At 41.2% G+C, this 27,525-nt stretch overlaps 1 protein-coding gene across 1 annotated transcript in view; it reads left to right on the top strand.

The window, feature by feature from the left end:
• The window catches only part of LOC308084549 (melanocortin receptor 5-like), a 30,804-nt gene that overhangs the window by 2,154 nt on the left and 1,125 nt on the right, over positions 1 to 27,525 (top strand). The window contains exons 2-4 of the mRNA XM_080427221.1: positions 23,749 to 23,998; positions 25,549 to 25,655; positions 26,542 to 26,730. Of these exons, the coding sequence (XP_080283347.1) occupies positions 23,834 to 23,998; positions 25,549 to 25,655; positions 26,542 to 26,730 (461 nt within the window). The 5' untranslated portion in view covers positions 23,749 to 23,833. The remainder of the gene's footprint in view (positions 1 to 23,748; positions 23,999 to 25,548; positions 25,656 to 26,541; positions 26,731 to 27,525) is intronic.

Genomic DNA, 27,525 nt, shown 5'->3' with positions numbered 1-27,525 from the left:
AATTGAAAAGGACTTAACCAAAATTGTTTTGGCTGTCTTCTTCACTGTAGCCTGGTAAACCCCCCCTCCCTCCGGAAATCTCATTTGCATTTGGTTTCAGGAAGGAGGGTCTGGGATTGCTCACAGAGTAAAGCTGCCCGAACTGCTGCGCATCCGAACCAATCAGCGGCTGCTAGGGGCGGGATCATCCAATCACATGCCTAGTAGCTTGAAAAAATGAAACTCCGTCTGTCATCGATTCTGCGCCCGGAGTCTCAGATGCAAGTACGCTGTGAAACAAAATGTGTGTCGCAAGCTTCTTCCATTTGACGGAGTGAGGTTATCTTCACTGATGATTGCAGCCTAATTAAGCCTCTCTCTCTGGTACATTGGGTGATTCATGCTGTTCTGAACTCTGCATGAATAATGTGTGATCAGTCTAGGTGTAAACGGTCCCTTGGGGAATGATTATTTACATTATTTACTTCTCTGTTCTGGGCCCAGTTCCCATCATTGAGGGCTAATTATTGTTGGGGCGGGGGGGGTGTTAAAGTTCACCAGGTAAATAGGATGATTGGAACAGTTTTTGAATTCCCAATTTGTATAGGCTTTCTTGACATAAATTACAAATGATTATCCCAACACATGATTCAATTTCTGCAATATTGATTACATTGAGGCAAGAAGGTTATATCATATTCCAAGGAGGCGTGGCCTAGACTTGTGTAAACCTAAAAGCTTTTGTTTCATAACATGTGGGTGATTGGGACAAGTCAACAGGACCTTTGGGTGATTGGGACTCTGGAACAGGCTACAGCACATCTTATCAATGATTTATTCTGGCTAGAATAAGCATATGTAGCCTATTGCACAGTTTAATTCATACTTTGATATCATTTTACAATCACATTTCCTTTCCTGTTCATCATTAGGCTATGAATTAAGACTGTTAATTTCTGTCCAACTTAAAAATCTCTGTCCACAATCCATACAGTATAAAGCTTTACTGTCAAACTACCCATAATTCTCTCCCCTGAAATCTATTTGAACACATTTAATTTAGGTTAAAAAAAAAAGAAAAAAGTTTCTAAATCAATTAAAAACCATCCCTCATCCCCACAAACTAATGAACACATTTGATTCAGACTAATCTCTCAAGACAGATTCAGAGCTCTGAATCTGTCGGCAACTACCGTTACAACGTGTAGCGTTTGTTGTTAGTAGGAATGAAAACAAAGACGCTCCACCAGCTCCGGTTGGGACCAGAGCGGGGGTGGGGAATTAATGCTATTGGTTGTGTAGCTTGTCAATCAAATCATCACAAGGTAGCCACGTCTCTCCTACAGCATACCCTACTTTATCATCAATTTTAAAATAAATGGGACCATAATTTACCAAAACGCATATCATGGTGATTGAAAGAAGACTTTAAACTAGCGACTGGAAGCATATAGTATTTATGACAATGTTTATTAAGGTAATAAAATCAAGTGTAAAGTTTGGCAAAAACCCATCCGCTTGAATGGAGCCTAATTGCTTCTGACACCAGCAGGGGTGAAACAGCGAGACTACAGGCCATTCATATGAACTGTCACTTCCTGTATAGCCTCAATTTACAATTCGGAAGCTAGCTTCCGAATTGTAATCTGGGAACTCTTGGTTCCCAGATTGGATTCAGGCAAACATGACCTCCAAACCATTAGACCAAAAACACAGTCCTTGTAGGTGAAGACCTACATTATCTTCTCCACAGGACCAATTTCACAAGTAAGACCACACACGGTCACACCTCTACTGAAATGTAATTGGTTTATTGAAGCGAGAATGAGATGAGTGCTGGTTAAAATGAGGAACCTGGGGAAGGGCAAGTCTCAGGGTGGGAGTGTAATCTCAGGAGCTGGCAGCCAAAGTTGCTTTGCTCACAAGCACAGTGGTTCTCTGCTGCAAGGGTGATCATTTTAGCACTGTCCGTGTCCAAATCATCCAAAATCATGCTGTCCCATTCACCCACACTGTTTGGGTGGATGGGACAAAGTAAAAACTCAAAAAAATATAAACCTAATTTGTTTTGACTTATGTTGAGTACTTCCTCATATTCATGTTCTATGAAAGCTTTGTGCAATATACTAGGCCTAGCTATATGAATATTTTATGACCTTATGTAATTGACCTCATCTCATGCATTGGATCAACGTTCTGTCTGATGTTTGCCCCGACCACCTACGCGATGTCACGCCAATGAGGCCATGCAATTTTGATTATAGGGCTCAGCAAAAAAGTTATTTTAACTCATTAGACAAGAAAATAAACCCTGTAGTTTCTACTTACTATCCCATTTGACAAATTTAAGTCCCAGCCACCCTTAATTCACCGTGCTGTGCTGAACTCTGTGTGAATAATGTGTGATAAGTCTCGGCGGCCCCTTGGGGCATGAGCGTATTTACAATTCTCTGTTCTGGGCCAAATTCCCATCATTGTAGGATACTGGGATAATCATTGTTGAAATAGATGAAGATCACCAGCCTCGACTCTCTCTCTCTCAAAAAACATACAAAAAAATAATAATACAAAACTGCAGATTCATGAAGTGAAGTGTGAATAAAGCCTACAGTAGCCAATTCTTTTAGGGAGGATCGAGTTCAAAGTCCAAACACTGGATGTCTAAATAATGTCTCTTTGATATACTGAAACAGGCCCCCGGTTGGGTACAGCTACAGGTCATTTTCTCAGTGGGCCTCTGTCTCTCTCCACGTGCACCTGATCATAGCAGTTTGGTGCCTTTAACGACTTAAAACATAGTTGACCGGAGTCCCCCAGGGCTCTATACTAGGGCCCTACGGTTTTAGCTCTACACTAAATATTTTCACGGAATTTTCGGCCCAGAACAGATACGCTAGGCTAGGGTTCAAGTAGTTAAGACACCCATCCACGTTAATTTCCTTCTCTATTCTATTCTATTCTATTCTATTCTATTTTATACTCAACCCAGTTGGCAGAGTAAAATGTTGGCTTTGTATGTTTCTGCAAAGCACTGATAAGTTGAATATCTAAATTGCTGGACCCACAGTTTCATACATTTTCAGATATGTGTATAAACATTATGGTTTTAATCTAAGGATAGATTGTAATTAAGCATTTCATGAAAAAGACATTGACAGGATCGGTTTACAGCATTTAGATGCAGCTATAAAGATATATATAATGTGTATATAAGTTCTTTCTTTGATTGTATTCATTTAATTGAATATCCTACAATGTATTAATCCAATGTGTAATATGTTTGACAGTCCTTATCAGTTAGTAAGTTTCCACTCCTCTGTACTCCTCTGTCCCCTCCCCTTTTCTAATAAAGTGCTTGGACGGAGGGGAGTGCGCCATTGTGATTTTGGACCTTGTGAAGTGATTTACTTGGTGATCACAATCCTCGTCGAGTAAAAGAGATCTCATGTGTCACGTGTAAAATTCTTCATATTGTGTGTGATTAACAGCAAGGGGGTTTAAGATTACGATCAAGAACCTAACATTTCACTGGTCCTTTCGAGTCGGATCTCTACGTCGTTTTTGGGAGAGGAGGGAAGGACAACACCGCCAGTCTGTCGACAGCCACAGTTCCATTAGACGGCCCTGTGAAAGCCCTGGGTTCACGAACCAGGCCGGTGTTTCAAAGCAAGTCCGGAATCTTCTCTTCAACGAACGACTGCCGAGATCTGAACGTGATCACACACCTATAAGAACACGTAAGTGGTCCTTGTGTGGACATATTGTTGTTATTACTAAGGTGTAATATTGACAAGTGTGTGTGAAATTGTGGATATTTCTTTAAGGTGTTAAAGTTACATTCGCTGGAGTTTGTGTTGTAGTGGCGAGTGGCATATTATAATCTGAAATTGTATACTGAGGAGAGAGTTGAGTGTGTGTTTGTCACGGTGGTTGAAAGCCAGTGGGTCTGACAGCCCCCTCCGGGGAAATCTAGTCGTGTAAACTGATTTGTCTATATTTATTCTATATATCTAGTATAACCCCGATAACAATCTAGGGTGTACGGTGTATGGTTTGGATGTGATAAGTGAGTGATAAGTGCGTGATTCCCTGGGGCACGTCTACACGTGGTGGACGTGGTGAATTTGGGTGTGATACAAGTTGAGCAGTATACAGCAGTGCATAACAATAACACTCGAAATACATTTAATTACGATAGGAACAAGATATTTACAGTGATTAAAATCATTTCTACACATTGAACGGAACATTATAATAACCACATAGTTCAGTTTTCACCCACATAATAGTAATTGACCGCTAATATGGGGAACTCACAAAAGAAAGAGAAGCCAATAGTTAAGGATCGGAAGTATATGGCTATTTATGCTCCAGGGAGCACTCGGTTCCTGGACAACTGGGCGAAGCATCGTCATTTTGAGGGCAAGCTCAGCCCAGAGGCATGTGCACTGTTAGTGGAGCAGATTAAGACAGATTTGGCCACTAATAAGAGAGAGAAAGTAAAGGAAAGGTTGCGGCAAGAATTAAGAGAAGCTATGATATGGGACAGCCAAGCAAAGGCTAGGCGTGCAGGGATGAGTAAGACAGGTGAAAATAGTGGAACCACAGTGGCTGCGCTAACTACAGAAGAAGATGATTTGGGTTACATTGGTGGAGTACAGAACAGACGGAGAAAAGAGCGAGAGGAAGGTGAGAGAGCGCAGGCAGAGAGAGATCGTGCGCAAAGAGAAAGAGAAGAACTTAGGGCGGTGCGTGCATTAGAGCGAAAGCTTGAAGAGGAAGAAAGAGACAGACAGGACAAAGCTCTAGGAGAAGCTAGAATATTAAAAATGAGGGAGTTTCAAGAAAGAAAGGCCAGGCAGGAGAAATTAGAAGCAGATGTTAGGCTGTTAAAAATGAAAGAACAGGCCCCCTATCTCGCTGATTTAGCTACTGCTGACACCCAAGATTATCAACAACAGGTTGAGACCAAGCCACCGCCAGCCTCTCCGCCAGTGCTTAGATCTAAAGGGAAGAAAGGAGAAGAGACTCAGGGCTCCAATTTCTGTGGCGTCAGTGTGAGCGCTCCCCCGCCGTACCCGTACGTACCACCACAGTTGTATCCGAACCCCTATGCAGTAGAGAAACAAGGGTTTAATTTAGCAGCCCAAGTAGAGACACATCAGTTTCCACTGGTAGAAATGCCCAACATAGTTTGGGACCCCACCTTGATAGCAGGACAAAGGCCCCCCGGAGCACCAGCTGCCCCTATAATAGCCGCTAATGATCCAAGACTGGAGCGTATGGTGTTAGCTTATCGCGCTTGGACGCCTCAGCAGCTCAGTGATGCCTGTAACGGTTTGCATAACCCTAAGGATGATGTTGAAAGACATATTGAAGAGTTTAAACAGCTAATTAAGGGTTGGCATTTGAATGGATTGGAGGTTTTGAGCTGTTTACGGGTAATTTACGGCCATAAATTGGCACGTATACAGGGAGTGTATACTGGGATGGAAGGAGAATTGCCGTTCGCTGGTTATATGGACGCTGTTACTAGCGCTGCATTTGAGGTTGCATTGACAGGGGTGTGGGCGAACATACGCGAAGTTTTCCGTTTAGTCTCAGACTATACACAAATCACTGACACCAGACAGAAGCCAGGAGAGGATGTGATAGATTTCAGAAGTAGAATGGAAACCGTTTTTCGACGGTGCAGTGGCATTCCTCATGAAATAGCAGAGAACTCAGCATACCAACAGCATTTGAAGTCAGCCATCTTAAATGGCACACTTGTGCACCTGCGAGATTTTGTTAACAAGAACAATGTCACTCAGCGTAGCTGCACTGTGAGTCACATGATGGATCATTTAACAACAGCCCAAACTTACCATCAGAAAAAGAAAGAAAGGGAAGACAGTGCCCCTAAACAGGTGTTTATGGTTGATGTTGCCTACCTAGATAAGTCAAAGGGCAGGAAGGTAGGAGCAAAAAGGGCCCCCAACACATGTTTTAGGTGTGGTCGTTTAGGCCATTTTGTGGCTGATTGTAGATCTAGCACGACAGTAGAGGGCTGGGATGATGACAAGCGTAAAAAGGGAAAGCCACGTAGACCTAGGCGCCAGGAGGAAGAGGAAGATAGTGATCGCACTGAATGACTAGGCGTGGACCGTGAGGAAGAGTACCATGACCGTATGAACTTTGTAAATGCCGATCCTCCATTAGAACCTATATTTGATATAGCTCTAGTAACAGAGGCGTTAGCTGCAATGTCCAACAATGAAATTAAGCCTATGCGTACTCTTATGGTCAATGGTGTGCTGATTGAGTTCCTATGTGATACTGGTGCCGATACCTCAGTGATGAAAACAGAAATCCCTGGCATGTGGCCCAAGTCTAAGAGTATTTTTGTAAAGTCTGCTAATGGCCAAATGAATGAGAGGCCAGTGTCCAAACCGTTAAAAGTTGTAGATGGTTCTAAGACAGTGTTCCTAACCTTTGTTTACGCCCCAGATTGCCCTGTGCACCTGTTAGGACGTGATGGCATGATTAAACTAGGCCTGAGTATAGTCCCCACGAGTAAGGGTATGCGTGCCATCACAGCAGAGGAGACAATACAGGAGCAAGTTTATGTGCAGCAGTCCCTAGATCAGCCATGTTATTTTTGGACATTAGACATGCCAAATCCAGATCTCACAGGGACGGGCCCCTTTTTGTTATCTCAGATAACCAAACGTGATAAGCAAGAGGTCATGCAATTAGGGGCACTACATGTTACATTAAGATACAAGAGACGTCCAGGCCCAGATCCTGAGTATGATAAGCTGGTCACACATCTACAGAAGCCACAGAGAGTTTCTTTTAACCATATTTATGAGGATAGTAATGGCAATGCAGCAGTCTCAGTCTCCCTTACACAAGAAGCAGATATGGTAATGGGGTTAGGAAAGACACCTCACATGTCATTAGCAAGAGGTGTAGGGGAAACCTGGCGTGAATTAAAACAGTTAGTTCGCAGTGGAGTCGCCAGGAGTGATTGGGTACGACAGACAGATGGGTGGGAGACTAGTGGGCACATGAGAAGGAAAGGCTTAGGTTTCACTCTAAGCATGACCCCAGCTGTCCACTTAGATGTACCCCTTCGCTCATGACAAATCATGTTCTCACAGGAGGACGCACAGGCACTAGCTACTGTGCCAGCCTCTTTATGGTCCTCAGGTAAAACGGACGTTGGCAGAATGACCACAGCTCGCCCCATACAAGTCACCCCTTGTAATGAACATCGTCCTAATGTCAGGCAGTACCCCTTAAAACAGGATGCTTTGGATGGCATACGCCCAGTAATCAGGGATATGCTCGAGGCTGGTATCATAAGAAAAGATCCAGATGCTATGTGTAATACGCCCATTTTTCCTGTCAAGAAAGCAGATGGGAAATCATGGCGTTTAGTTCAAGATCTCCGCCAGGTCAACAGTTCTGTGCTGCCCATCGCTACCATGGTCCCTGATCCACACACGTTGCTTAATGGCCTCAATCCAAATAGTTTATGGTTTTCAGTCATTGACCTGTCAAATGCATATTTCTCTATTGAGGTTGAGAGAGAGAGTCAGGGGTGGTTTGGGTTCACGTATGATTGTGAGAAGCTCACTTACAATCGTCTTCCACAAGGATTTGTTAACAGTCCAGCAATTTTCTCTAGGGAGATAGCTAAATGTTTGGCCAGTTTCACCCCCCCAGGTTCATCTCAGGTCATTACATATGTGGACGACATGTTAGTAGCCTCCCCTACACGTGAGGAATGTGTAGCATGCACAGTTAAGCTTTTAAAGCACTTACAGGTCACGGGCAATAAAGTCTCGAAAGATAAGTTTCAGTTTGCACAAGAGAGTGTTCGTTTCCTAGGCCATACACTCAGTGGAGAGGGCCGTTGTTTACATTCTGATCGAAAGGCAGCCTTGTTAAATGCACCAAAACCCACGACTAAGAGACACATGATGCAATTTCTGGGTCTAACAAACTACTGTAGAGCGTGGGTCCCCGAATATGCTTTTGTCACTCAACCACTGCTAGATTTGTTGTACTTAGATGAGCTGCCTGCCTCTGCCAAATTAGTTTGGAATGCACAAGCAGAAGAAGCTTTTGTTAAGTTAAAACAGATGTTGACGAGCTCCTCAGTGTTAGCTCTGCCCGATTACACTAAGCCCTTTATTCAAACAGCTGATGTGAAAGATGGTTTTATGACTTCAGTCCTGTTGCAAAAGCAAGGAGATAAGTTGAGGCCTCTAGGATTTTACTCTAAACGATTAGACCCTGTGTCACAGGCCCTACCGCCGTGTGTCCAAGCTATCTGTGGAGCAACTATGGCGATTGAATGTACAGCTGAGATTGTGTTGTTTCACCCACTCACACTAAAGGTCCCCCATGCAGTATCCCTTCTGTTAAATGAGACTCGAATGGCATTTCTCTCTCCTGCCAGGTTCCTATCGATGTCTGCCACATTATTTTCTCAGCCCCATCTCACAATAGTTCGTTGTGGTATTTTAAACCCCTCCACGCTCCTCCCTACGCCCTTAGATGGAGAACCACATAATTGTAAAGAATTGACTGAGCGTTGTTGTAAGCCCCGTGCTGACCTCTCGGACCAACCTCTGCCCAAGGGGGAGGTGTGGTTTGTTGATGGTTCAGCGTCTAAGTCACCTTTAGGTGTTAACCAAGTTGGTTTTTCTGTTGTGTCTGCAACCACTATTATAAAGGCAGGCCAGCTTCCGCCTTCGTATTCAGCACAGTCTGCGGAACTAGTTGCTTTGACTTCAGCCTGTAAGGCAGCGAAGGGTGTAGATGTTACAATCTACACTGATAGCCAGTACGCATTTTCTACTTTGTTTACGTTTGCGGCACAGTGGGCACGCAGAGGTATGATGACCTCGACTGGCAGACCTGTGAAGCACGCAGTGTTGCTAACTGACCTGATAGAAGCAGTATTACTTCCGCGTTCCATCGCTGTCTGTAAATGTGAGGCACACACTAACAGTGTTTCTCCAGTAGCGCGTGGGAATGCATTTGCTGACAAAATAGCGAAGGAAGCCAGCCTAGGTTCCCATGGGTCTTATCTTGTTATGTCTGCCACAAGTGAGACAGAACCAATATCACACACAGTATTACGTGATATGCAAAACCAGTCCCCTGCATCTGAGGTTAGGAAATGGATCCGTGATGGAGCTGTTCATAATCAATTTGAAATATATTGCATACATGGAAAACCAATACTACCTGTGTCATTGTTTCGCTTAGCCGCACATTTGAGTCATGATCGGGTCGGTCATGTCTCAACAGGTGGAATGGTACACCTAGTTAAGCAGCATTTTCACACTTATAATTTTCAAAATTATGCTAAACAATTTTGTAGGGCGTGCATCACATGTTGTAGGCATAACGCGCAAGGTAACGAAAGGCCGAAAAGAGGCAAGTTTCCCCCTGCAACATATCCATTCCAGTTTGTTCACATGGATTTTATACAGCTAAACGCTACTGTAGGAGGCTATAAGTACTGTCTCAACATGATCTGTCCATTTTCCAAATGGATTTACATATTCCCATCACGTGATAACACTGCACTAACGGTGGCAAAAGCCATATGTAAGACTATAATTCCTAACAGAGGGATTCCAGAGGCCTTGTACAGTGATAATGCTCCCCATTTTCGAAATGAAGTAATACAACTTATGTCATCACAACTGGGTATTAAGTTAAATTATCATTGTAGTTATCACCCACAGTCAGCTGGCCTTATTGAAAAGTTTAACGACACGGTAAAACTAAGATTGAAGAAAATTACAGATGTGTCAAAACGCCCATGGATAGAATGCATCTCATTAGTGGAATTGTACATGAGAATAGTACCTACGACTAAGGGCCCAACCCCTTTTGAAATTGTTAATGGTAAAGAATTTAGACTCCCACTTTTGGACCCCATTCAGACAGCACAGGATGTAGATGAAAACAAAACCCTGGCTGACTGGATGATTACTGTATTTAACAGCAAGCAGGTCCAAAGTGCCAATAATCTGCCAGTCTTTCCTTTGTCTTTACAGGAGCAATCGGGATTGGAGCCTGGTGATCAAATCCTGATAAAGATCATCAAGCGGAAATACTGGAATTCTCCTCGTTGGGAGGGTCCATTCCAAGTCCTGGTCACGACGCCCACCGCTGTAAAGATACAAGAGCGTGAGACGTGGATTCACAAGAGCCACTGTAAATTGGTTCGAACATTATCAGACATTTAAGTAATAGGAGTGCTAAAGCCAGCAGCGGGTGGGGCCGAGCTGATAGCGCTACGGTCAGACCCAAACCTGGAGAAGACTCCAATTAGAATATTCCCCTTCCCCACTCCTATTACACCTAGAATTGAGAATGAAGCACCTCTGGTATTTTTGTGTGATTTTTATTATTTCTATGAGTGTATCATATATTTGTATTATTAAAGTTACTCGTAAATCGAGGAGTGTTGACGAAAATGTTACTCACCGCCTAAATCTAAATGCTTGGTATAATTACGCTAATCAAATTGCTAAGACTAATGGTGACAAGGAGTGTTATGTTTGCACACACATGCCTACATCTGCATCACATCCTACGTTAAATGCTGTACCGTTGACTGGTCATGAATGTGATTGCCTCGAATCCAAAATCGCTGGTGAGCCTTGGGAGAAAATGACTTTGAAGTACATGCACCTGAATGGAACCAACAGCAGTTATCTGCCGTGTAAACCGTACCATCAGTTTAAATACGACCTAAATAGCACACTGTTGAGTCCTTATGTCACTCTGAAACCTAACGTAGTGTTCCCTACTTGTTATGTTCGCGCTGGCTCTGTGAATTTGGGTCAGATCAACGAACACAACTGTAAAAAGACATTAATGCTGACTCCCCCATGTTTGAGTAGGACCACTAAGTACGGAGTTTGTGAAGCATTCAATCTCACTGGTATCCCGTGTCCATGGAAAAATGTAGACAAAGAAGGCAATATTACAGCCCACCGGTGTAGATTTGTTAGTAATGCTTTTATGGTAGCAAAAAATGGCACATATCCGCTAGATAATGTGTTCTGGATGTGTGGAATGAAGGCGCTTTTAAGACTTCCTCCCGATTGGGCGGGGGTGTGCGCCCCCATTAGAATAAGAGACCACACGTTTATTATCTCTGCTGAGCCACATCCAATTGCTGCCATTACACACCGTGTCTCTCGTTCAATAGGTGACGCACATGACCCCATCTGGGGTTCCAATGTTCCAGACGAGATGAAACTTTGGTCCACCGCCAATAAGGTTGGTTTGTCTCTCTTTCCCCATCTTGGAGTGGGAAAGCTTATGTTACGTGTAGAGACAATTAACTATAGACTTAGCCTGTTCCTCAACGCTACAATGACAATTGGAGAGGCCCAAAACCGTGAGTTGACTCAGCTTCGTTTAATGGCCCTCCAGAATAGATGGACTCTTGACCTCTTGACCGCTGCGAGTGGGGGTGTCTGCGTTCTTATAAACACGACCTGTTGTGTTTATATTTCAGATGACATTAATTCCAAGAATGTTAGTGACGCAATGCAAAACCTTCGTGACCTCCAAAAAGCTATCAAAGGTGACTATCACCCTGCTCTAGAACAGGGGTGGCTGACGTGGCTATTTGGGGGGGGGTGGGTCCAAAGTCTGTGTAAAATCGGAACAATACTGCTTTGTGTTCTGTTGTTACTATGCGTGGTATCTGTCTGTGTAGGACCATGTATCAAAGCATTAGTGAACCGTATGGTCAATGAAAAGGTCGTTCAGACATATGCGGCGTTGTCTCAGACTGATGACGAGATGTGTCCTAAGAGCTCCACTCCACACGAGAGTGTGTATTCTCTTCGAGCCCTATTTGAGAGTGACATAGAAAGTAGTCCCAAGGCCACTGGAAGCGAAGAGGCAGATGGTTGAGTTGTTGGTTTGATTAATAAAAATCCTGGTATGATATCCATTTTGAAAATGTGAAAGCAAGAAAAATGTGATTGATGTTTTTAGGAGTATTAATTAAATGAACAAAAGCAGGAAATGACAGGATCGGTTTACAGCATTTAGATGCAGCTATAAAGATATATATAATGTGTATATAAGTTCTTTCTTTGATTGTATTCATTTAATTGAATATCCTACAATGTATTAATCCAATGTGTAATATGTTTGACAGTCCTTATCAGTTAGTAAGTTTCCACTCCTCTGTACTCCTCTGTCCCCTCCCCTTTTCTAATAAAGTGCTTGGACGGAGGGGAGTGCGCCATTGTGATTTTGGACCTTGTGAAGTGATTTACTTGGTGATCACAATCCTCGTCGAGTAAAAGAGATCTCATGTGTCACGTGTAAAATTCTTCATATTGTGTGTGATTAACAGCAAGGGGGTTTAAGATTACGATCAAGAACCTAACAGACATTCTGGCCGCAAATGCTCGCTTCAGTACAGGTTGTCAGAAGACTGCCTTGTGGTGTTTGAGACTGGTTTACGGAGAGTATGGCCTATCCATCTCCAACGCCGTTGGAGGATCTCTTCCTCTGCTGGTTTTTGGTTGGTGCGTTGCCACAGTTCTTTGTTGCCGATGGTGTTAGGCCAGCAGATCTGGAGGATTCGTCGCAGACAGGTGTTGATGAATGACTGGATTTAGTTTGTGGTGTTTACAGTGGTCCTAGGACTGACTTCACGTTGGTGTTAAATCTGTCAATAAGTGTGTTCAGGTTTTGGTATCCAGCGGTTATTGCATGGGTGAAATAGACTCTCTCTCTCCCTCTCCCACCCTCTCTCCCTCCCTCACTCCTTCCCTGGTGGGATCAATAAAGATCTATCTAATTAATCTATCTATCTTCTTTCTCCCGTCACCCGCCCCCTCTCAGTCTCCCTCCCAGTCCCTCCCATCCCGTCTCATTCTCCCTCTCCCTCCCTCCCTCTCCCTCTCCCTGTCTTCTCCCTCTCCCCTCTTCCTCTCGCCCTCATTCAGCTGTCCCTCCCTCTCCCTTTCCCTCCCTCTCTCTCTCGCTGATCGAGCTCTGGTCTGAAGTCACACACAACAGGAATTGTTGCCTACCAACGTTGATTTGCGCTGACGTTAACCGTTACCAAACAACACAGATTAGAATAGCTTGACATTTCCCAACACAGATATGAACTTCAGGGAGTACCTCACCCCTCACCATTACCGTATCATGACTTTGCTGATGTGATGCCCCACTGTAGGTTGGCGTCCACTCCCTCCAGCTCAGACAGCTCCGGTCTGTTGTTCAATAAAGGAGACATCATAAAAACGAAAAGTTTTATTGAATAAAAGACATTTTCTCGATTAGACTCCGTTAAAACTGAACTTGCGCTAGAGCTACGCTTTGCTCCTCAGAGCGTGCAGAATAAACCAAACTAAACTCCTTAATCCTTAATATTGTCTCTGTGTCCAGCGAGTATTCCCAGAAAATCCACTCCCTCACATGGAACCTGTATTCCACTGTCTCGCACACCATGTTTCAATGAATCATGTCCTACCTGAAACTCGTCAGTCTTTATAACTCAGGTGCAATCTCATTTGGCATGATTAGTCCTCCTGCCTTATTACACCATCGGCACTCAGATTAAATTGGAAATGCCATCGCACTAATCAACCTGACAGGAATCTCATAGTCGGCTGTGATATAAGCCCTTAATCCAGATCTGAGATAATTTACGGATTTGACTGTAAAGTGTAAATAATATAAATAAAGATGACACCGAGCATGGCCCAGCCTATTCATTTTAATGGAAAACGATTGAACTGTGTATACAAATAATTATATACACTGTATCAGAATCACTTTATTTGTCACTTTCCCCGTGTACTTACATACATAAAGAATATGAAATACCGTTCCCCCTCAGCCAATAAAACATCAAGCCTATCCAAGAAACATAAAAAGACCAAAACTAAAACACAGCATAACCAAACATTTTTATAAAAGCCAATATGTATGACGTGCAATTCATCTAAAAAGTTACCACCACAGCACATATAAGTAAAATGCCATTGTGCAATCCTTTAAAAAAAAGTTACCAGCACAGTTTTAGTAAAGTGCTGTTGTGCATTTCAAAAGTGCAATTACATCGTGTCCACTCCAGTACAGTCCAATCAGTTTAGGTCAGTTGGCTTGAGGGGGGGGAGCATATATATATATATATATATATATATATATATATATATATATATATATATATATATATATATATATATATATATAACCCATAAGAATAGTCTTGTTTTTTATTTTACTTTTGGAGAAAGCTTGTTGATGTTCACAAATGTAGACAGAACTGTCGTAAGAGGATAGGAACAAAATAAGTCACATTTGTGTAAGGGTGGATTATTCCTTTGAGTCTTTGATGCATTTAGATTTAATAAGGTTACATTGTTATTTCTGCTTGATCCCTCTGGGACATAGCTCACATGCTCTGCACAAGGTTTCTCATTTGTTTGATTGTGTTTATGACTATTGCAGCCCAGTTATCAATCAATTCCTGCTGTGAATTTGTCAAAGAGAGAGAGAAAGAGAAATGGAAAACGATTTAGTGCATGAGAGAGACAAAATCAGAGGATTAGACCGGAAATCTACAGGGATGTGTGATTGAAGCGGGCCTGGGGGTGTGAGTGCATGAACACAATCACTTCACTGAACACACAACCACTGGCAGAACATTCTGAATCCCTATAGAGAACACGGTTAAGTACCTGATGTACACCAGTGATAAGACGCCACACTGAGATACGTGATAATCACTAGTAGCCTGCATGTAGATGCCATGGTAGTTATGTTGATTGTAATCTGGGAACCCATCGGCAAAAAAAAAGGAGGAGGAGCTCATCGTGGAGCTCTGAATCTGTCTTGAGAGATTACGTTGATTGTGATGCATGGATTTTGGTGGGAAACCCACCACAAAGAATGTGAGAAATTGCCACAGTACCACAAACCACCCCATGATAGATCTAAAGTGGTCTCAGTGTGAAACATATACTGTCCATCTTGCAAATATATTGTGAGGAACAAGTGGCTTCGTGTATTTTCTTGTCCGTTAGAAGCAAAGCACTAGCTGCTCTAATTAAAGAACCAAGTTTGCCTGATCCAAACAATGGTGCTTTCTTATTAGCCTCTCTGTTAAAGAATTGTATTAGAAAAAACTACTGTGCACATTGGTTCAGGTGCAGTTCAAAGGAAAATAATTACAAATGCTAGAAATATCTGCGCAATCAAAGATAATTGAATTTGCTTTTGATAACATTTTCATTTCGGTCATGTGGACCTTCATCGGGACAATGAAGGTCCTGAAGTGTTCTAAGAAATTAAATATTGGGAGCCTACTTTTCAACATGCAGATATTTCTTCTGGACCAGATAGTCTTGTCTTACTTACAGTATTCTTTAAAGGGCTGTAACAGTGGTCCAGCTGGCACGTTTAGCCCACATGGTATACTTGGCATTACTGCTGACCATTTTCCATAGTTTTGTTAGATTTTTGTGGAAGCCATTGGATTCCATACATTTCAGTAAGGTATAAAAATGTACTGGCAGAGACTTGAAACATGCTTGAGATATGTAATGCAACACAGTGAAATATATTGTGCCATAATTTTTTGGTTCAAAATGCTGCAGCATTCCGTTTTGAGCTCCACAAGTTTCCTAGGGAGCTTACTTTTGTGTGAATTATGGGCATCACTTCCTGTTGTCAGTCATTCAATTCCTTTGAGCGATCCCTGTCTGTCAATAATAATGTGGGAACACAACATGACTGAAATCAATGAGGGTCATATTGGGTCTGCCTACTTACCCAACAAGATCTCCCTCTACACAGCTGATTGAAAGTAATGATCAATGGCTCTTGACACTTTCTCTTAGCAGTAGTCTAAAGGTCATTACACACCGGCGATTATGCGAATATACGCAAAATTCTGACTCGTTCCGAATAATTAAAAGACGCTTTTTCGCTTCGCTTTTTAGCTTTTTCGCTCCATGGAAGCTTGCATTGACTTTATAAGGTTTTAAAAAAGAAACGTATTATTCGCATGAAAAAAACGCCCCCTGTGTGTAAGGAGCTTAACTCTAGCTCTGTTCCACTCCATAGCCTAGACAGTGGAGTTCCTCTACATTTTACAACCTTTTACAACATTTTGGCCAAAAAGTATATTTTAGACTTGAAGGGGGGGGGGGGGGGGCTTCCACTTAGTAGAGTTGGCTTTCAACTCCATAAAACCGTCTTTGTTTTGGTGAGTTGCGAAAGTGTATTTCTTATTTTTACTCCCAACGACAGGTTATGTAGCCTGTGGTGTGGTCGTATTGGCTCATCGGTACCATAGCCTTAAGGGGAGAGGAACTCCACTGTCTAGGCTATGGACCAGAGCTAGTCTAACTCCTGTCCTGTGTTTCATTCTTACTGGCTGCTGTTGCTGATGTCTCTATTGGCGAGTAAATGGTGCTTGTTAAGTGACTTCAGCACTTGATAATAAGCACTGATCATCAACTTGAATCAGTTGTGTGGAGGGAGATCTTGTTGTCTAAGTCAGTGTCTATCAACCTTTTTTGTGCCAAGGCACACCTGGCATAGCCAAAAAATCCCAGGGCACACCTAGATATACGGTATATATATATATATATAGAAAAAAAGCAAATGCAAACAAATATTTCTGTTTTTGCATTATTCAGACATGCAAACTTGTAGCTTTTCAGCTTCCACTAGCCGTTTTTAATCCAAATAGGGCAATAGTGTGACACCTGACCCGAAAAAAACAGCATGTTGTCACCCTTTTCACCTCGGGGCTGTTTACATGCCTGATTATTATTATTGTTTAAAAAAAAAAAAAATTAATTATATTTTTTCAAACCTTCTTCAAACGGCGCGGCACACCTCAGCAGTAGCCCCAGCCCAAAATTGGGACGTTTGCCAGGGTTGATATACACTGGTCTAAGTAAGCAGACTAATGTGACCCTTTCTGATTTCAGTCAGGTTGTGTTCCCACATTATTGTTGACTGATTTGATCCCTCAAATGAATTGAATGACTGGAAAAGGAAGTGAACAGGAAGTGATCCCATAATTCACGCCAGGCCTCATGGGACACTGGAAACTCGCTACGAGAGGTGTCGTCAAAAAGACAACTAAAATGAATGTTACACAGCATGACTTTAAGCTCCTGGCTTTAATAATATCATTTTATTAAATGATGAATGGATTTGAATAATATTGCCAGAAGTAGTCCCTGGAGAAAAATAAATGTCCATGACGTAAACCTAAACCCTAAACCGTGCAGTGTTTAGTCAACATTAGCTCAGTCAGGTAAGTTTGGAAAGCTTTTAATGACCATGTGGATACATGAGCATGACAATCCATTTGAGAATTAGTCATCCCTAATCTCCCTTTTACTTCTGGTAATGAGAAACCCATTTGTACTAATTATTGATTACTGTATTGTTGTAGATAAATCTAAAACCACTCTCACATATCATCAAGCTACTATATAAGAGGCTGATTAAGTTGCATATGGTCCAGTAAAGAATTGCAGTATTGACATGATGTGAAAAGCTTGGTTGGTGTAGGGTATTTTCAGCTCATCCGGCTGCACTGATCCAAAAAGGTTTGTCTGGGTCAGAGTAACGAGGACTTACACTTAATCTTTTGCACTCAAGGCATTTTCTATTATTCCTCTTTTCATCTTGTTGCCAGATTGAATTAATACTTTGAAATGGTTTTAATCCAGTGTATGAACCTATAGACAGTTTATAAGTTGCTTGACTCAGTATTTAGATATTTGATATTCATTTTATCAGACACGCCCCCTTCCTATACAAACCCATTATAACTTCAAACTCCATTTTCAACATGTTAGATTCATCAAAAACACCCGTCCTTGGTTCTGGTGACTCATCCCGCCCTACTAATACGTGAGGGGGCCGTTGTTTTGTCAATGACTTATTTCATTTATTTTATTACATTTTGTTATTGTATTTTTTCATTTTCCAAAACAAATATTAAAAATAAATGAAAAAAGTAATTGAAAAACACGTATTAGAAGGACAATATCAGTCACCAGTACCGAGGACGGGTGTTTCGGATGAATCTAACATGGTTAAAATGGAGTTTGAAGTTACAATGGGTTAAAATAGCTGATCTACAAGCTCACAACGGCTCGCATTTTAAATCGTTTAAAAAAATAATAATTTGTTTTTGGACATACAAGGTTCCCCCCCGACAACGACGATATGCTCCTTGAGATCCTCGTGAGGATCTGAGTTCGATCCAACTTCACTCATGTGTTACATTGTCTCTCGCTGCCATAGCTTTCCTTTATCTCTAGTCTACAGTCTCCTATGTAAAAAAATAAAATCCTTAGAAAATCTCTTGTTCTATCGCTTTGACCCTGAGATAGGGCCAACTATGTAATTTTACATTTGATTCATTATTACCTTGACCTTTGACTCCAAATCATTCCCACCAAGATTCATGAAAATTTCCCCATCCGTTCTCTATTTTAACATTGACTGTGTGACCTTGACTTTTGACCTTTTTAACCGAAAAGTACATTTTCATTAAATTATGCCCATCCATCACATTATTTAGTTCACAGACAGACACACGCACGCACGCACGCACGCACGCACGCACGCACGCACGCACGCACACACACACACACACACGCACACACACACACACACACACACACACACACACACACACACTCACGATAGGCAAAGGCATTGGTGAAAACAGGCGAACATTAAATAGCAGATCTAAAGCTCACAATGCATCGCAATGTGCCGCGTTGTGAGCTTGTCAATTGGATCTTTTCTCGCAAAGAGATTTGGTGTAGAGAGAAAAAGGAGGGGAACCAAGTATTGACCCCTGGGCCTGGGGACACAGGTCAACTGAGGTACTGTATAGATAGAAATATAGAAATCACGCTGGTATCTGTCATAAGTTATAACAGTGTCTCTCCCCTCCAGTCATACTGTATGAGATCATATTTGGCCTCAGGATGTTCTCAAGCAGGAGGACATAAATAGACATGTTTTTCCTCATAACAAGACAGACCCTCATTAACCCATTTAGACCTGAGGCCGATTCTAAAAACGTCTATATAGCAACAAAATATGTTGCTGTTGGCTACTAATAAAGTGCATATAGCCAATATGCTTAAATATGTAAAACTAACTGTGTGAAAACTAAGTCTAGATGAAACGTTTGTATGTTTTAGAATATTTGTAAATGTTTACTCCACTGTCTGGGATCATAATATAAGGTTGTCTGTTTTGAATGCCCCCCCCCCCCCTTTTTTTTTTACATCATAAATTAAATTAAACTGTTATACTCACAACTGTTATACTGTTATACTCACAACAGCAATATTTTTCAACGTTATCACAGTTTTAACATGGAGCAAATCCATAATATATAAGGTTAAAATATTATGGATTTGCTCCATGTCACTGCGTCCTTATTTTGGGCAAGTCATTACAGGTGAAAATCTTCTAAAATGTTTCTATAAGCTCACAATCTTCTAGATGAAAAGATATGAAAGATATGGAAAATGTTTTAATAATTTTGAAATTCAGAGGTAGTTAAGCAGTTATTGAATTGTATTCCAAAGGTGTATTGTGTAATGAAATGCAAAAAAGAAAAAGAAAAAAAGGGTTTAATGGGAAACACAAGGTTTCAGATAACCTGATGAAGGTCTCCACACGGAAGCGTTGTGTTTCCCATTAACACTTTATTTGTGTATTTGTTGACAGTGTGCGGGAGGTTTTCTTGTGCGTTGATCGGCCTTTGGTCTTCTCTTACGCACCTGTCGTCTTATAGGTGGGCGAAAGCCTTGCTCATGTTGTGTAATGAGAAATCGGTAAAGTGCTTATTCTAAAAAACAGCCCAAGTTTGTCAGTCAGGCCTGCAGTAGATTTTAATTATGTATTCAATTGATAATGACTCTCCGTAATGGAGTTTGGATAATGACATTTTGTTAATTGGGTATGCGATACATTTCATTTGTCAATTTCCTTTCCTTTCCGTGTGTTTCCTCTTTCTCGTTCCTGTTTCTCGTTCATTTCTTAGTACCTCCAGCCAGGCTTTCAACCAGGGCGCACCCTGGGGCAAATAAATCTATATCTTTGCCAGAACGCAAAGTTATATATTTCTGTTTCACCATCATATTCTCAAGATCACTTCTATGACAAATATGTGTTGGGGGAGCCTTTAACCACTTGAACCCTAGCCTAGTGTCTCTATTTCTGAACTGAACGTTCCGCAAAAATCGCCCATCTACAAGTTCATGTTGCGATGCATTGTGAGATTAGTAGATCGTCTGTTTTCGGTGAAGAGATCAGTGAAAAAAGGAGGGTGCTTAGTATAGACCCCCGGGGGACTGCAGTCAACCAAGTATAATGGTATATGGTTTAAGTGCTTAATAGGATACATGATTTGGACTCACATGTTTGATCATTTTGTATCATCATCACAGCTTTTCTTTGTTTTTATGATCAGATGCTGAAAGGTTTGAGAAACACCAGCAGAGTTCAAAGTCATCGCTCCAGTCAGATGTTGTCTCCACTAACATAGATTATCTCAATGCCTCTCCCAGACCTCTTTTAACCTCCATTTTACTCAAAACAAGCTTAATGTCAGATATCATTCTGACCAGTCAGCTGATAGGGAAACACTCCAGAGGCAGTGGGTATTCAGCCATTGCATTTCATTGGCAAAGGAACAGCTATTAAGATGGTTAGATTCTTCCCCTAACCATAACCACACCAGAAGCAGGCCAAACCTAACTAAATTTAATTCATTATCCCGTACCAAATCCATGAAACCACACTAACTGTGCCTAACCTTAACTTAAACTAATTAAAGCGGCACTAAATAACTTTCCTGTTCTATCCCGGATTTGGGTCTCCTGCGCAAAGAAGCGCTGAAATTCTTACCACTGAACTAATAGAGCCTGCCTGCGTGCAGCGGTGGCCTAAAGGTTAAAGGTGCGCAATTGTTGCCGGAAGGTTCCCGGTTTGATTCCCCGGATAGGCAGGAAAAATCTGGGCGGGGAAGTGAATGGTCACCACTCACCCCTCCCCCAACACCGCTGAAGTGCCCTTGAGCAAGGCACTGAACCCCCAACTGCTCCAGTGGAGCTGCTTAGTGGCCAACAGTATATAAGACTGTGGTTGTACTGGTCAGCTCCCAGGTTTTAATGTGTGTGTCTGTCTGTGTGTTTCTATGTGCAGGGCGTTGCTGAAAATGAGCATTGTGCTCAGCTACTACCCTGGGTAAATAAAGCACCAAAAATGTAAATCCTATCACACAAAGATTTGCTGGCCCCCCTGTAGTAACTCTGAGGACCCCTTTAGGGATCCCGGACCCCTTGTTGAAAACCCCTGCTGTACAGTGTATCTCTACTGAAGCAGCTGCAAGCTATAACCATTACATTATGGGTCTGACAGCTGAATATCCACTATCTAGTCCAAAAAGGTTTTTCTTGCACCAAGGGCATCTTTCGGGGACATACTGTTATTAAAACAGTTTTAAACACTGCCCTTTGGATCCTATGCACTAGTCCCTGTTTTATGATATAATTCCTGTAGACTCACCTCATCATTGCGTGAACCTTCTAAACATCAGAGCTGCCCAGGTGTAACTGAACTAGCCTTATCTAATAATAACAACCCTAATTACTTTTTTATCGCGATGAATATCCTCACATGAGCGACCGTGAATATCCTAACATGAGCGTGAATATCCTCAAGAGTGACTTGACAACGCTGTTTAGCTCACAAATGTACAGTCCTATTGATTTAGTTATGTCCACCAAGCAGGCAGAGAGAATTAAGGGGCGTGAGAAGTGCGTAGGCAGCCTATTATATGTTTTAGTCTTCTTCAGTTTTCTCCTTCTTCTTCTACTTCCAACGCTTTTTTGCAGTTTTTTACGAAACTTGGAAGAATGGAGGAAGTTGGCCCTTGGCCAAATGGGGGCGCTATAGCAATCATTTGAAAAATACGACCTTTTGAACAGGCATAACTCATGCCCCATTTGACCTACAGAAATGAAACTTCATTACACATACAGTATGGGTCTTGTCATGAAATCCCTACACCTCATATTATTTTGGAGCAATCTGCATGAAGCTTTCTATACACAATCTCTGGACCAATTTCCTAAATCCCTCTGCACTCTGTTTAACTGTATCTAATGCTCATTAGTTAATTGCATGGGCTTTTTTCCCTCTCAAATCAGTCTATATGTTGCTATGGCTTATTGTGCATATTGCCTATTAGTTATTACATATTGCTATATTGTATTTTGAATTGCATTTGCCTATATATATATATATATATATATATATATATATATATATATATATATATATATTTTTTTTTTAAATCCTTTATTTATGCAGAATGACTTTATGTATTATGACCTTTTTTTAAATTGATGCTTGGATATCAGGTTGATAGGCAGATTATTTAGATGAATGGATTATTTCTCTCTTTGTGATTGCCTGCTGGGTGTTGCCGAAGAATCTGTCCTTGTTTTTTTCTCCACTAAAAAGGATGTTCACAAGAAAAACTATATGCTGTGATGCAATCGTTTTTCATAAGAAAATAAGGAAAAATTATTCCATATGTTTTTGTGCTATTTTAATAATCGAAATCATTATATTGATGGTTATTGGGACAGTACTGTGAATCGCAATTATATATCGTCCCAGGCATAATCTTAAAATTCACAACTTCAGGGTTGGGTAAATAATTAAGTTGCACCTCACGTTCATGGGTGACTCACTGTTTGAAGTGCAGATTGCTGTGCTTTTCATGGTCCCCTTTCTTCAAGATGCTCAATATAATATTCTCTCATGTCTTTTCTGTTGAAACTAATACTAATGTTGAAAGTATCAACTTGAAACGGACTTGTTGGAGACATGTATCATCCATTATATCATCCATTATAGATCAAAATGGCAAACACAGTCATAGAGAATGTCTGTTCCATTATAGATCAAAATAACAGACACAATCATAGACTGCATTTAGACAAATAAAGGATGAGACTATCTGATTTATAAACCCTTCAGGCGCAGATCCAATGCTTTCCAGATTGTCTGATTAGTACAGAAACATCAAATGGTTTCATGGTTGTTTTTAGACAACCATGAAAAGATCTATTCAGACCGTCCGTCCCCCCCCCACATTTTTCTTTATTGATTTTCATGTTGTGACAATTGACAAAAAGCACATAGGGTTGTCATAGTATATAGTAACATAGTGCTCCCATGCTCGCTCGCAACATGTACCCTTCCCCCTTTCACTTATTCAGTCAAATCTTTCTGATCTACAAAGAATTAAGATTCAGACGTTTAGTCTCCCATACCACCATCATGTATCAAGAACCCTGTGTCATTCTATTTTAAACCTTCTTGCCTAACTTAACCCATTAGAACCGGGAAAGCGCCTGCCTCATTTTAGATTTTAGCGTTGGCTATTCAAAAATAGCAGATGTACAAGCTCGCAGCGAGCTTGTACATCTGCTATTTTTGAACATTTAAAATCCTAGTGGATAAGTCCATCATTTCCCCACAGATGCATCATCACATGTGCAGTTCTTTTGGCCGAGATGCTCAACTTCAGTTTAGTTGAAAAGTGTGAGAACTACTGATTCAGAAGGCATTTGTAGAAACGGCCTCAGGTCTTAATGGGATAATACTGTGTTTGATTTCCATTCTCTGACCTTCCAGGCAGCCTGCAGTAAAATGCAACCCACAGCAGTAGACCTGCAGTGATCCCTGCCTCCAACGCTTTTGAACCAGAACAGCAGAGACGATGAACACGTCAGATGAATCCTCCTACCAGCAGGGGTCACTGTTCAGTAACTCCACCCTGGGTTACAACTATCACCAAAACTACACTCTTCCCCCCTCGTTGTTGCCGGGCAAGTCCAGCACATTAAAGCCCACAGCATGTGAGCAGGTCCACATCGCCACAGAGGTTTGTACTACTCTGTGTGCTGTGTGTGTGTGTGCGTGTGCGTGTGCGTGTGCGTGTGCGTGTGCGTGTGCGTGTGCGTGTGCGAGTGTGAGTGTGAGAGAGAGGGGACAGAGAGAGAGGGAGAGAGCACAAGTGCTCTTCTTTCTGGCTTTTAATCAAGACCAAATCAACCAAATCTAACCAACCTTTCTCTGTAATCCCATCTAAATTCAATTTAAATTCATATCAATCCATTGGCCCTCCTGTCATCTCTTCAAATCCTTTTTTGAAATGTGAAGGATTGCATATGTCCATCAACACTATGCAATTGTCAAGATATGCCATTTACACCTTAGATAAGGTGGTGTACTGTCCGGTCGCGGAGCCCTGCAGCACAAGTAATGAGGGCGTATACACATATTAGTTTGCCATCTCTATTCTATACATATGCATGCTTGCTCGCCATATGAGTAGTTATTAACGAATGTATATGATTGGATTGTGATATTAAAGATAAGTTAATATTGTTGAACAGAACATGATGATGTGATATTGTTGGACCAAGCATAGACACAAACCTTTAAAAGGTAGCTGTTGTTTGAATAGAGGAGAAATTGATATTATAATTGATCGTTTTTATATTTCACCTTTGGCATCTGGGTGAAACCCATAATATTCCCAAATATACATGAGATTGCATTTTTCTTTGACAAAAAGAAAAAGGCAGTCATCCATGCTGGAATAGATTTCACAGAGCTCTGTGTTGTGACGTAACTCACCCTGTAAAAGAAGACGGAAGTTTATTTACTCAATAAATGGTCTTCTTATGGCTTCTAATGGTCTTCTTATTAAACTTTCTCAAGAACAGGTCAACTTCCAATTCTCAAATAAATCTCTCCACCTCTTCAAACAACAGGTCCAACTCCGTCTCAAAACCCAAACAGATTCAATGCCTTCCGCATTACCATAATTCCTCTAACCTCGTGCACAGTATATTTTTGCCGGACCCAGGGGGTCTGGCTTACATGAGGCTTTGTACCTGTTTTCTCCATACATGGGCATGGTCACTTTGTCCTTAGGCCCCAGCCATAAAAGTGTGTGCCCCTTTCGTCCATACATAGGCATGTTTTGTACCTGTTTTCTCCATACATGGGCAAAAAACTGGTTTTGGTCACTTTGTCCTTAGGCCCCAGCCATAAAAATCTGTCCCCTTTTCGTCCATACATGGGCATGTTTTGTACCTGTTTTCTCCATACATGGGCAAAAAAATGGTTTCGGTCACTTTGTCCTTAGGCCCCAGCCATAAAAGTCTGTCCCCCTTTCGTCCATACATGGGCATAGACACAGGCTGACACATCATGTGAAGTCTGGGTCTGGCAGAACCAGGTCTCCTGGTCTTGTTTATTTACCATATTACCGTACCGCCGTCAGATCTCGTATCACCGATTTTTAATGGACAGAAATCACAATATGAAAATTTAGCAAGGATTGCCGAAGCCAAAATTCTACTCTTTACTTAGCCTTTTTACTCTACTTTACTTACTCTACTCTGCTCTGCTCTCTTGTATTAGGTCTTCCTAATTCTTGGCATCATCTCTCTGCTGGAGAACATCCTGGTCATCACAGCCATTGTGAAAAACAAGAATCTCCACTCGCCCATGTACTTTTTTGTGTGCAGGTACATTTTCGGACATTCTTTTGTGATGAAAGGAAAACATCAAATGTATTGACCCTGGTATTATTCATGTATGCGCGCTGGGGCATGCTAATCTGAAACAATAATAACCCACCAGCACCCACCCCCTGCACCTAGAGTTTAGGATTTTGCCTTCAGGTATCCATTTCATATACCTAGACAAAATCTGCAAATATAAATACTCTTTCATACCCTCAGCCATTTTACTGCTAAACACTCAAACAGGAAACGGTAATATCAGCTCGACCACCCAACGATGTCTGTTACTGCAATGAAGATATTATTATATTAGATTATTATTCCTTAACCCATTTAGACCTGATAACGACTTCTAAATCCTGACCTGTGCATTCCCGCGTTCTGGAATATAGAGGCCAGTATTTATCTAGAGATGTGACGTCACGCTGGCATTGTGCCAAATTAGGCGATCTCATGCTGGGCGTCGTAACCTTAGTAACAGTTACCGATGGCTTTAACTTTGCGTTATAATAAAATAAAATAAATAATTTCGTTTTGACTTTTATTTATTTTATATAGCACTAATTGGAACCATTCATTTCCTTGTCTGTTACAATACATCCAATTGACGTTGTTGTGTTTTTATGGGACTTTTTGTGTGTACTGTTTTTACTGTGAAACTGCTACAGTACCCAACCAATTGCCCCCAGGAGACAATTAATAAAGATTACAGATAGAGATAGATAACCTTATACAATAATAATCAACAGACACATCAATGCACACAAGGAAACCTTTAAATGCAATGCATGCAAAAGAAACTACAGTTACAGTACCTACCGTGTACAAATGTGTCTTCAAGGCTGTTAGATAACAGTGTGACTTACTGTAATTTGTCTTGGTCTTGCAGTCTGGCAGTGGCTGACATGCTGGTTAGTGTGTCCAACGCCTGGGAGACCATTATCATTTACCTCCTCAACAACAGACAGCTTGTCGTAGAAGACCACTTCATCAGGCAGATGGACAATATGTTTGACTCCATGATCTGCATCTCTGTGGTTGCTTCCATGTGTAGCTTGCTGGCCATTGCCGTTGACAGGTACTGATGGTGGAGAGATGGACGGATGGAAGAATGCATGAATTACTGTAAATGGTCTGTTTGTAACTCTGTCATGTTGGTCATAGAGAACATGTGTTACACATAATAGATAAATACTGTATAGTATATATATTTTTTTAAATAAAAAACAAAAATTTGACACCAATAAAAATTCTGCATTGGCTATCCAAACCCTGCCCATAGTAACTATTTTAGAGAATACCTAGTATGGGTGTAATATTTATTCATTCTCTATTTTGCGTTTACAGGAAGTAATTCAAAATCGAATTTTAGGTACTTTTGATATAAAAAAATACTCAAAAATAGATTGACCGTGGGTATGCTCTAAAAGTGTGACATATTTTTCATTTCACCACGTCTTTAATGGTTTAGTCACAATAATGTAAAAGATGTGCATGCTACTGTCTTTGGTTATTTCTGAAAACCAGTTTATAGGCCAATGCAATGTTGTTATTGTAACCTGGATGGTCATTTCATGAAAAAACTAAACAAATCCCCAGAACTATTTTACCGAAACAAATCCCCCTCAAAACATAAAACCAAATTTGAATAATCGTTATTAATGGAATTATAGTTATCGAATTTCATTTTGTTCATTTTTAAACATCCCTAAATAGATTAGATAGACAGATACACTTCAATAGAAGAGTCACGATGTATGAACCGTTCTATGTAAAGGCAGTGCAGACTAGGAATAAAAACAGGTGGAAAAACTAAACATGTATAGTATCTATAAACATATGCAGAACAATGCATATGATTGTACAGTATATC

This window comes from Gymnoscopelus braueri (genome assembly GCF_963280865.1).
Source record: "Gymnoscopelus braueri genome assembly, chromosome: 4".
NCBI lineage: Eukaryota > Metazoa > Chordata > Actinopteri > Myctophiformes > Myctophidae > Gymnoscopelus > Gymnoscopelus braueri.
Note: the sequence above shows the minus strand (reverse complement) of the source record. Positions and strands in the feature narration are given on the sequence as shown.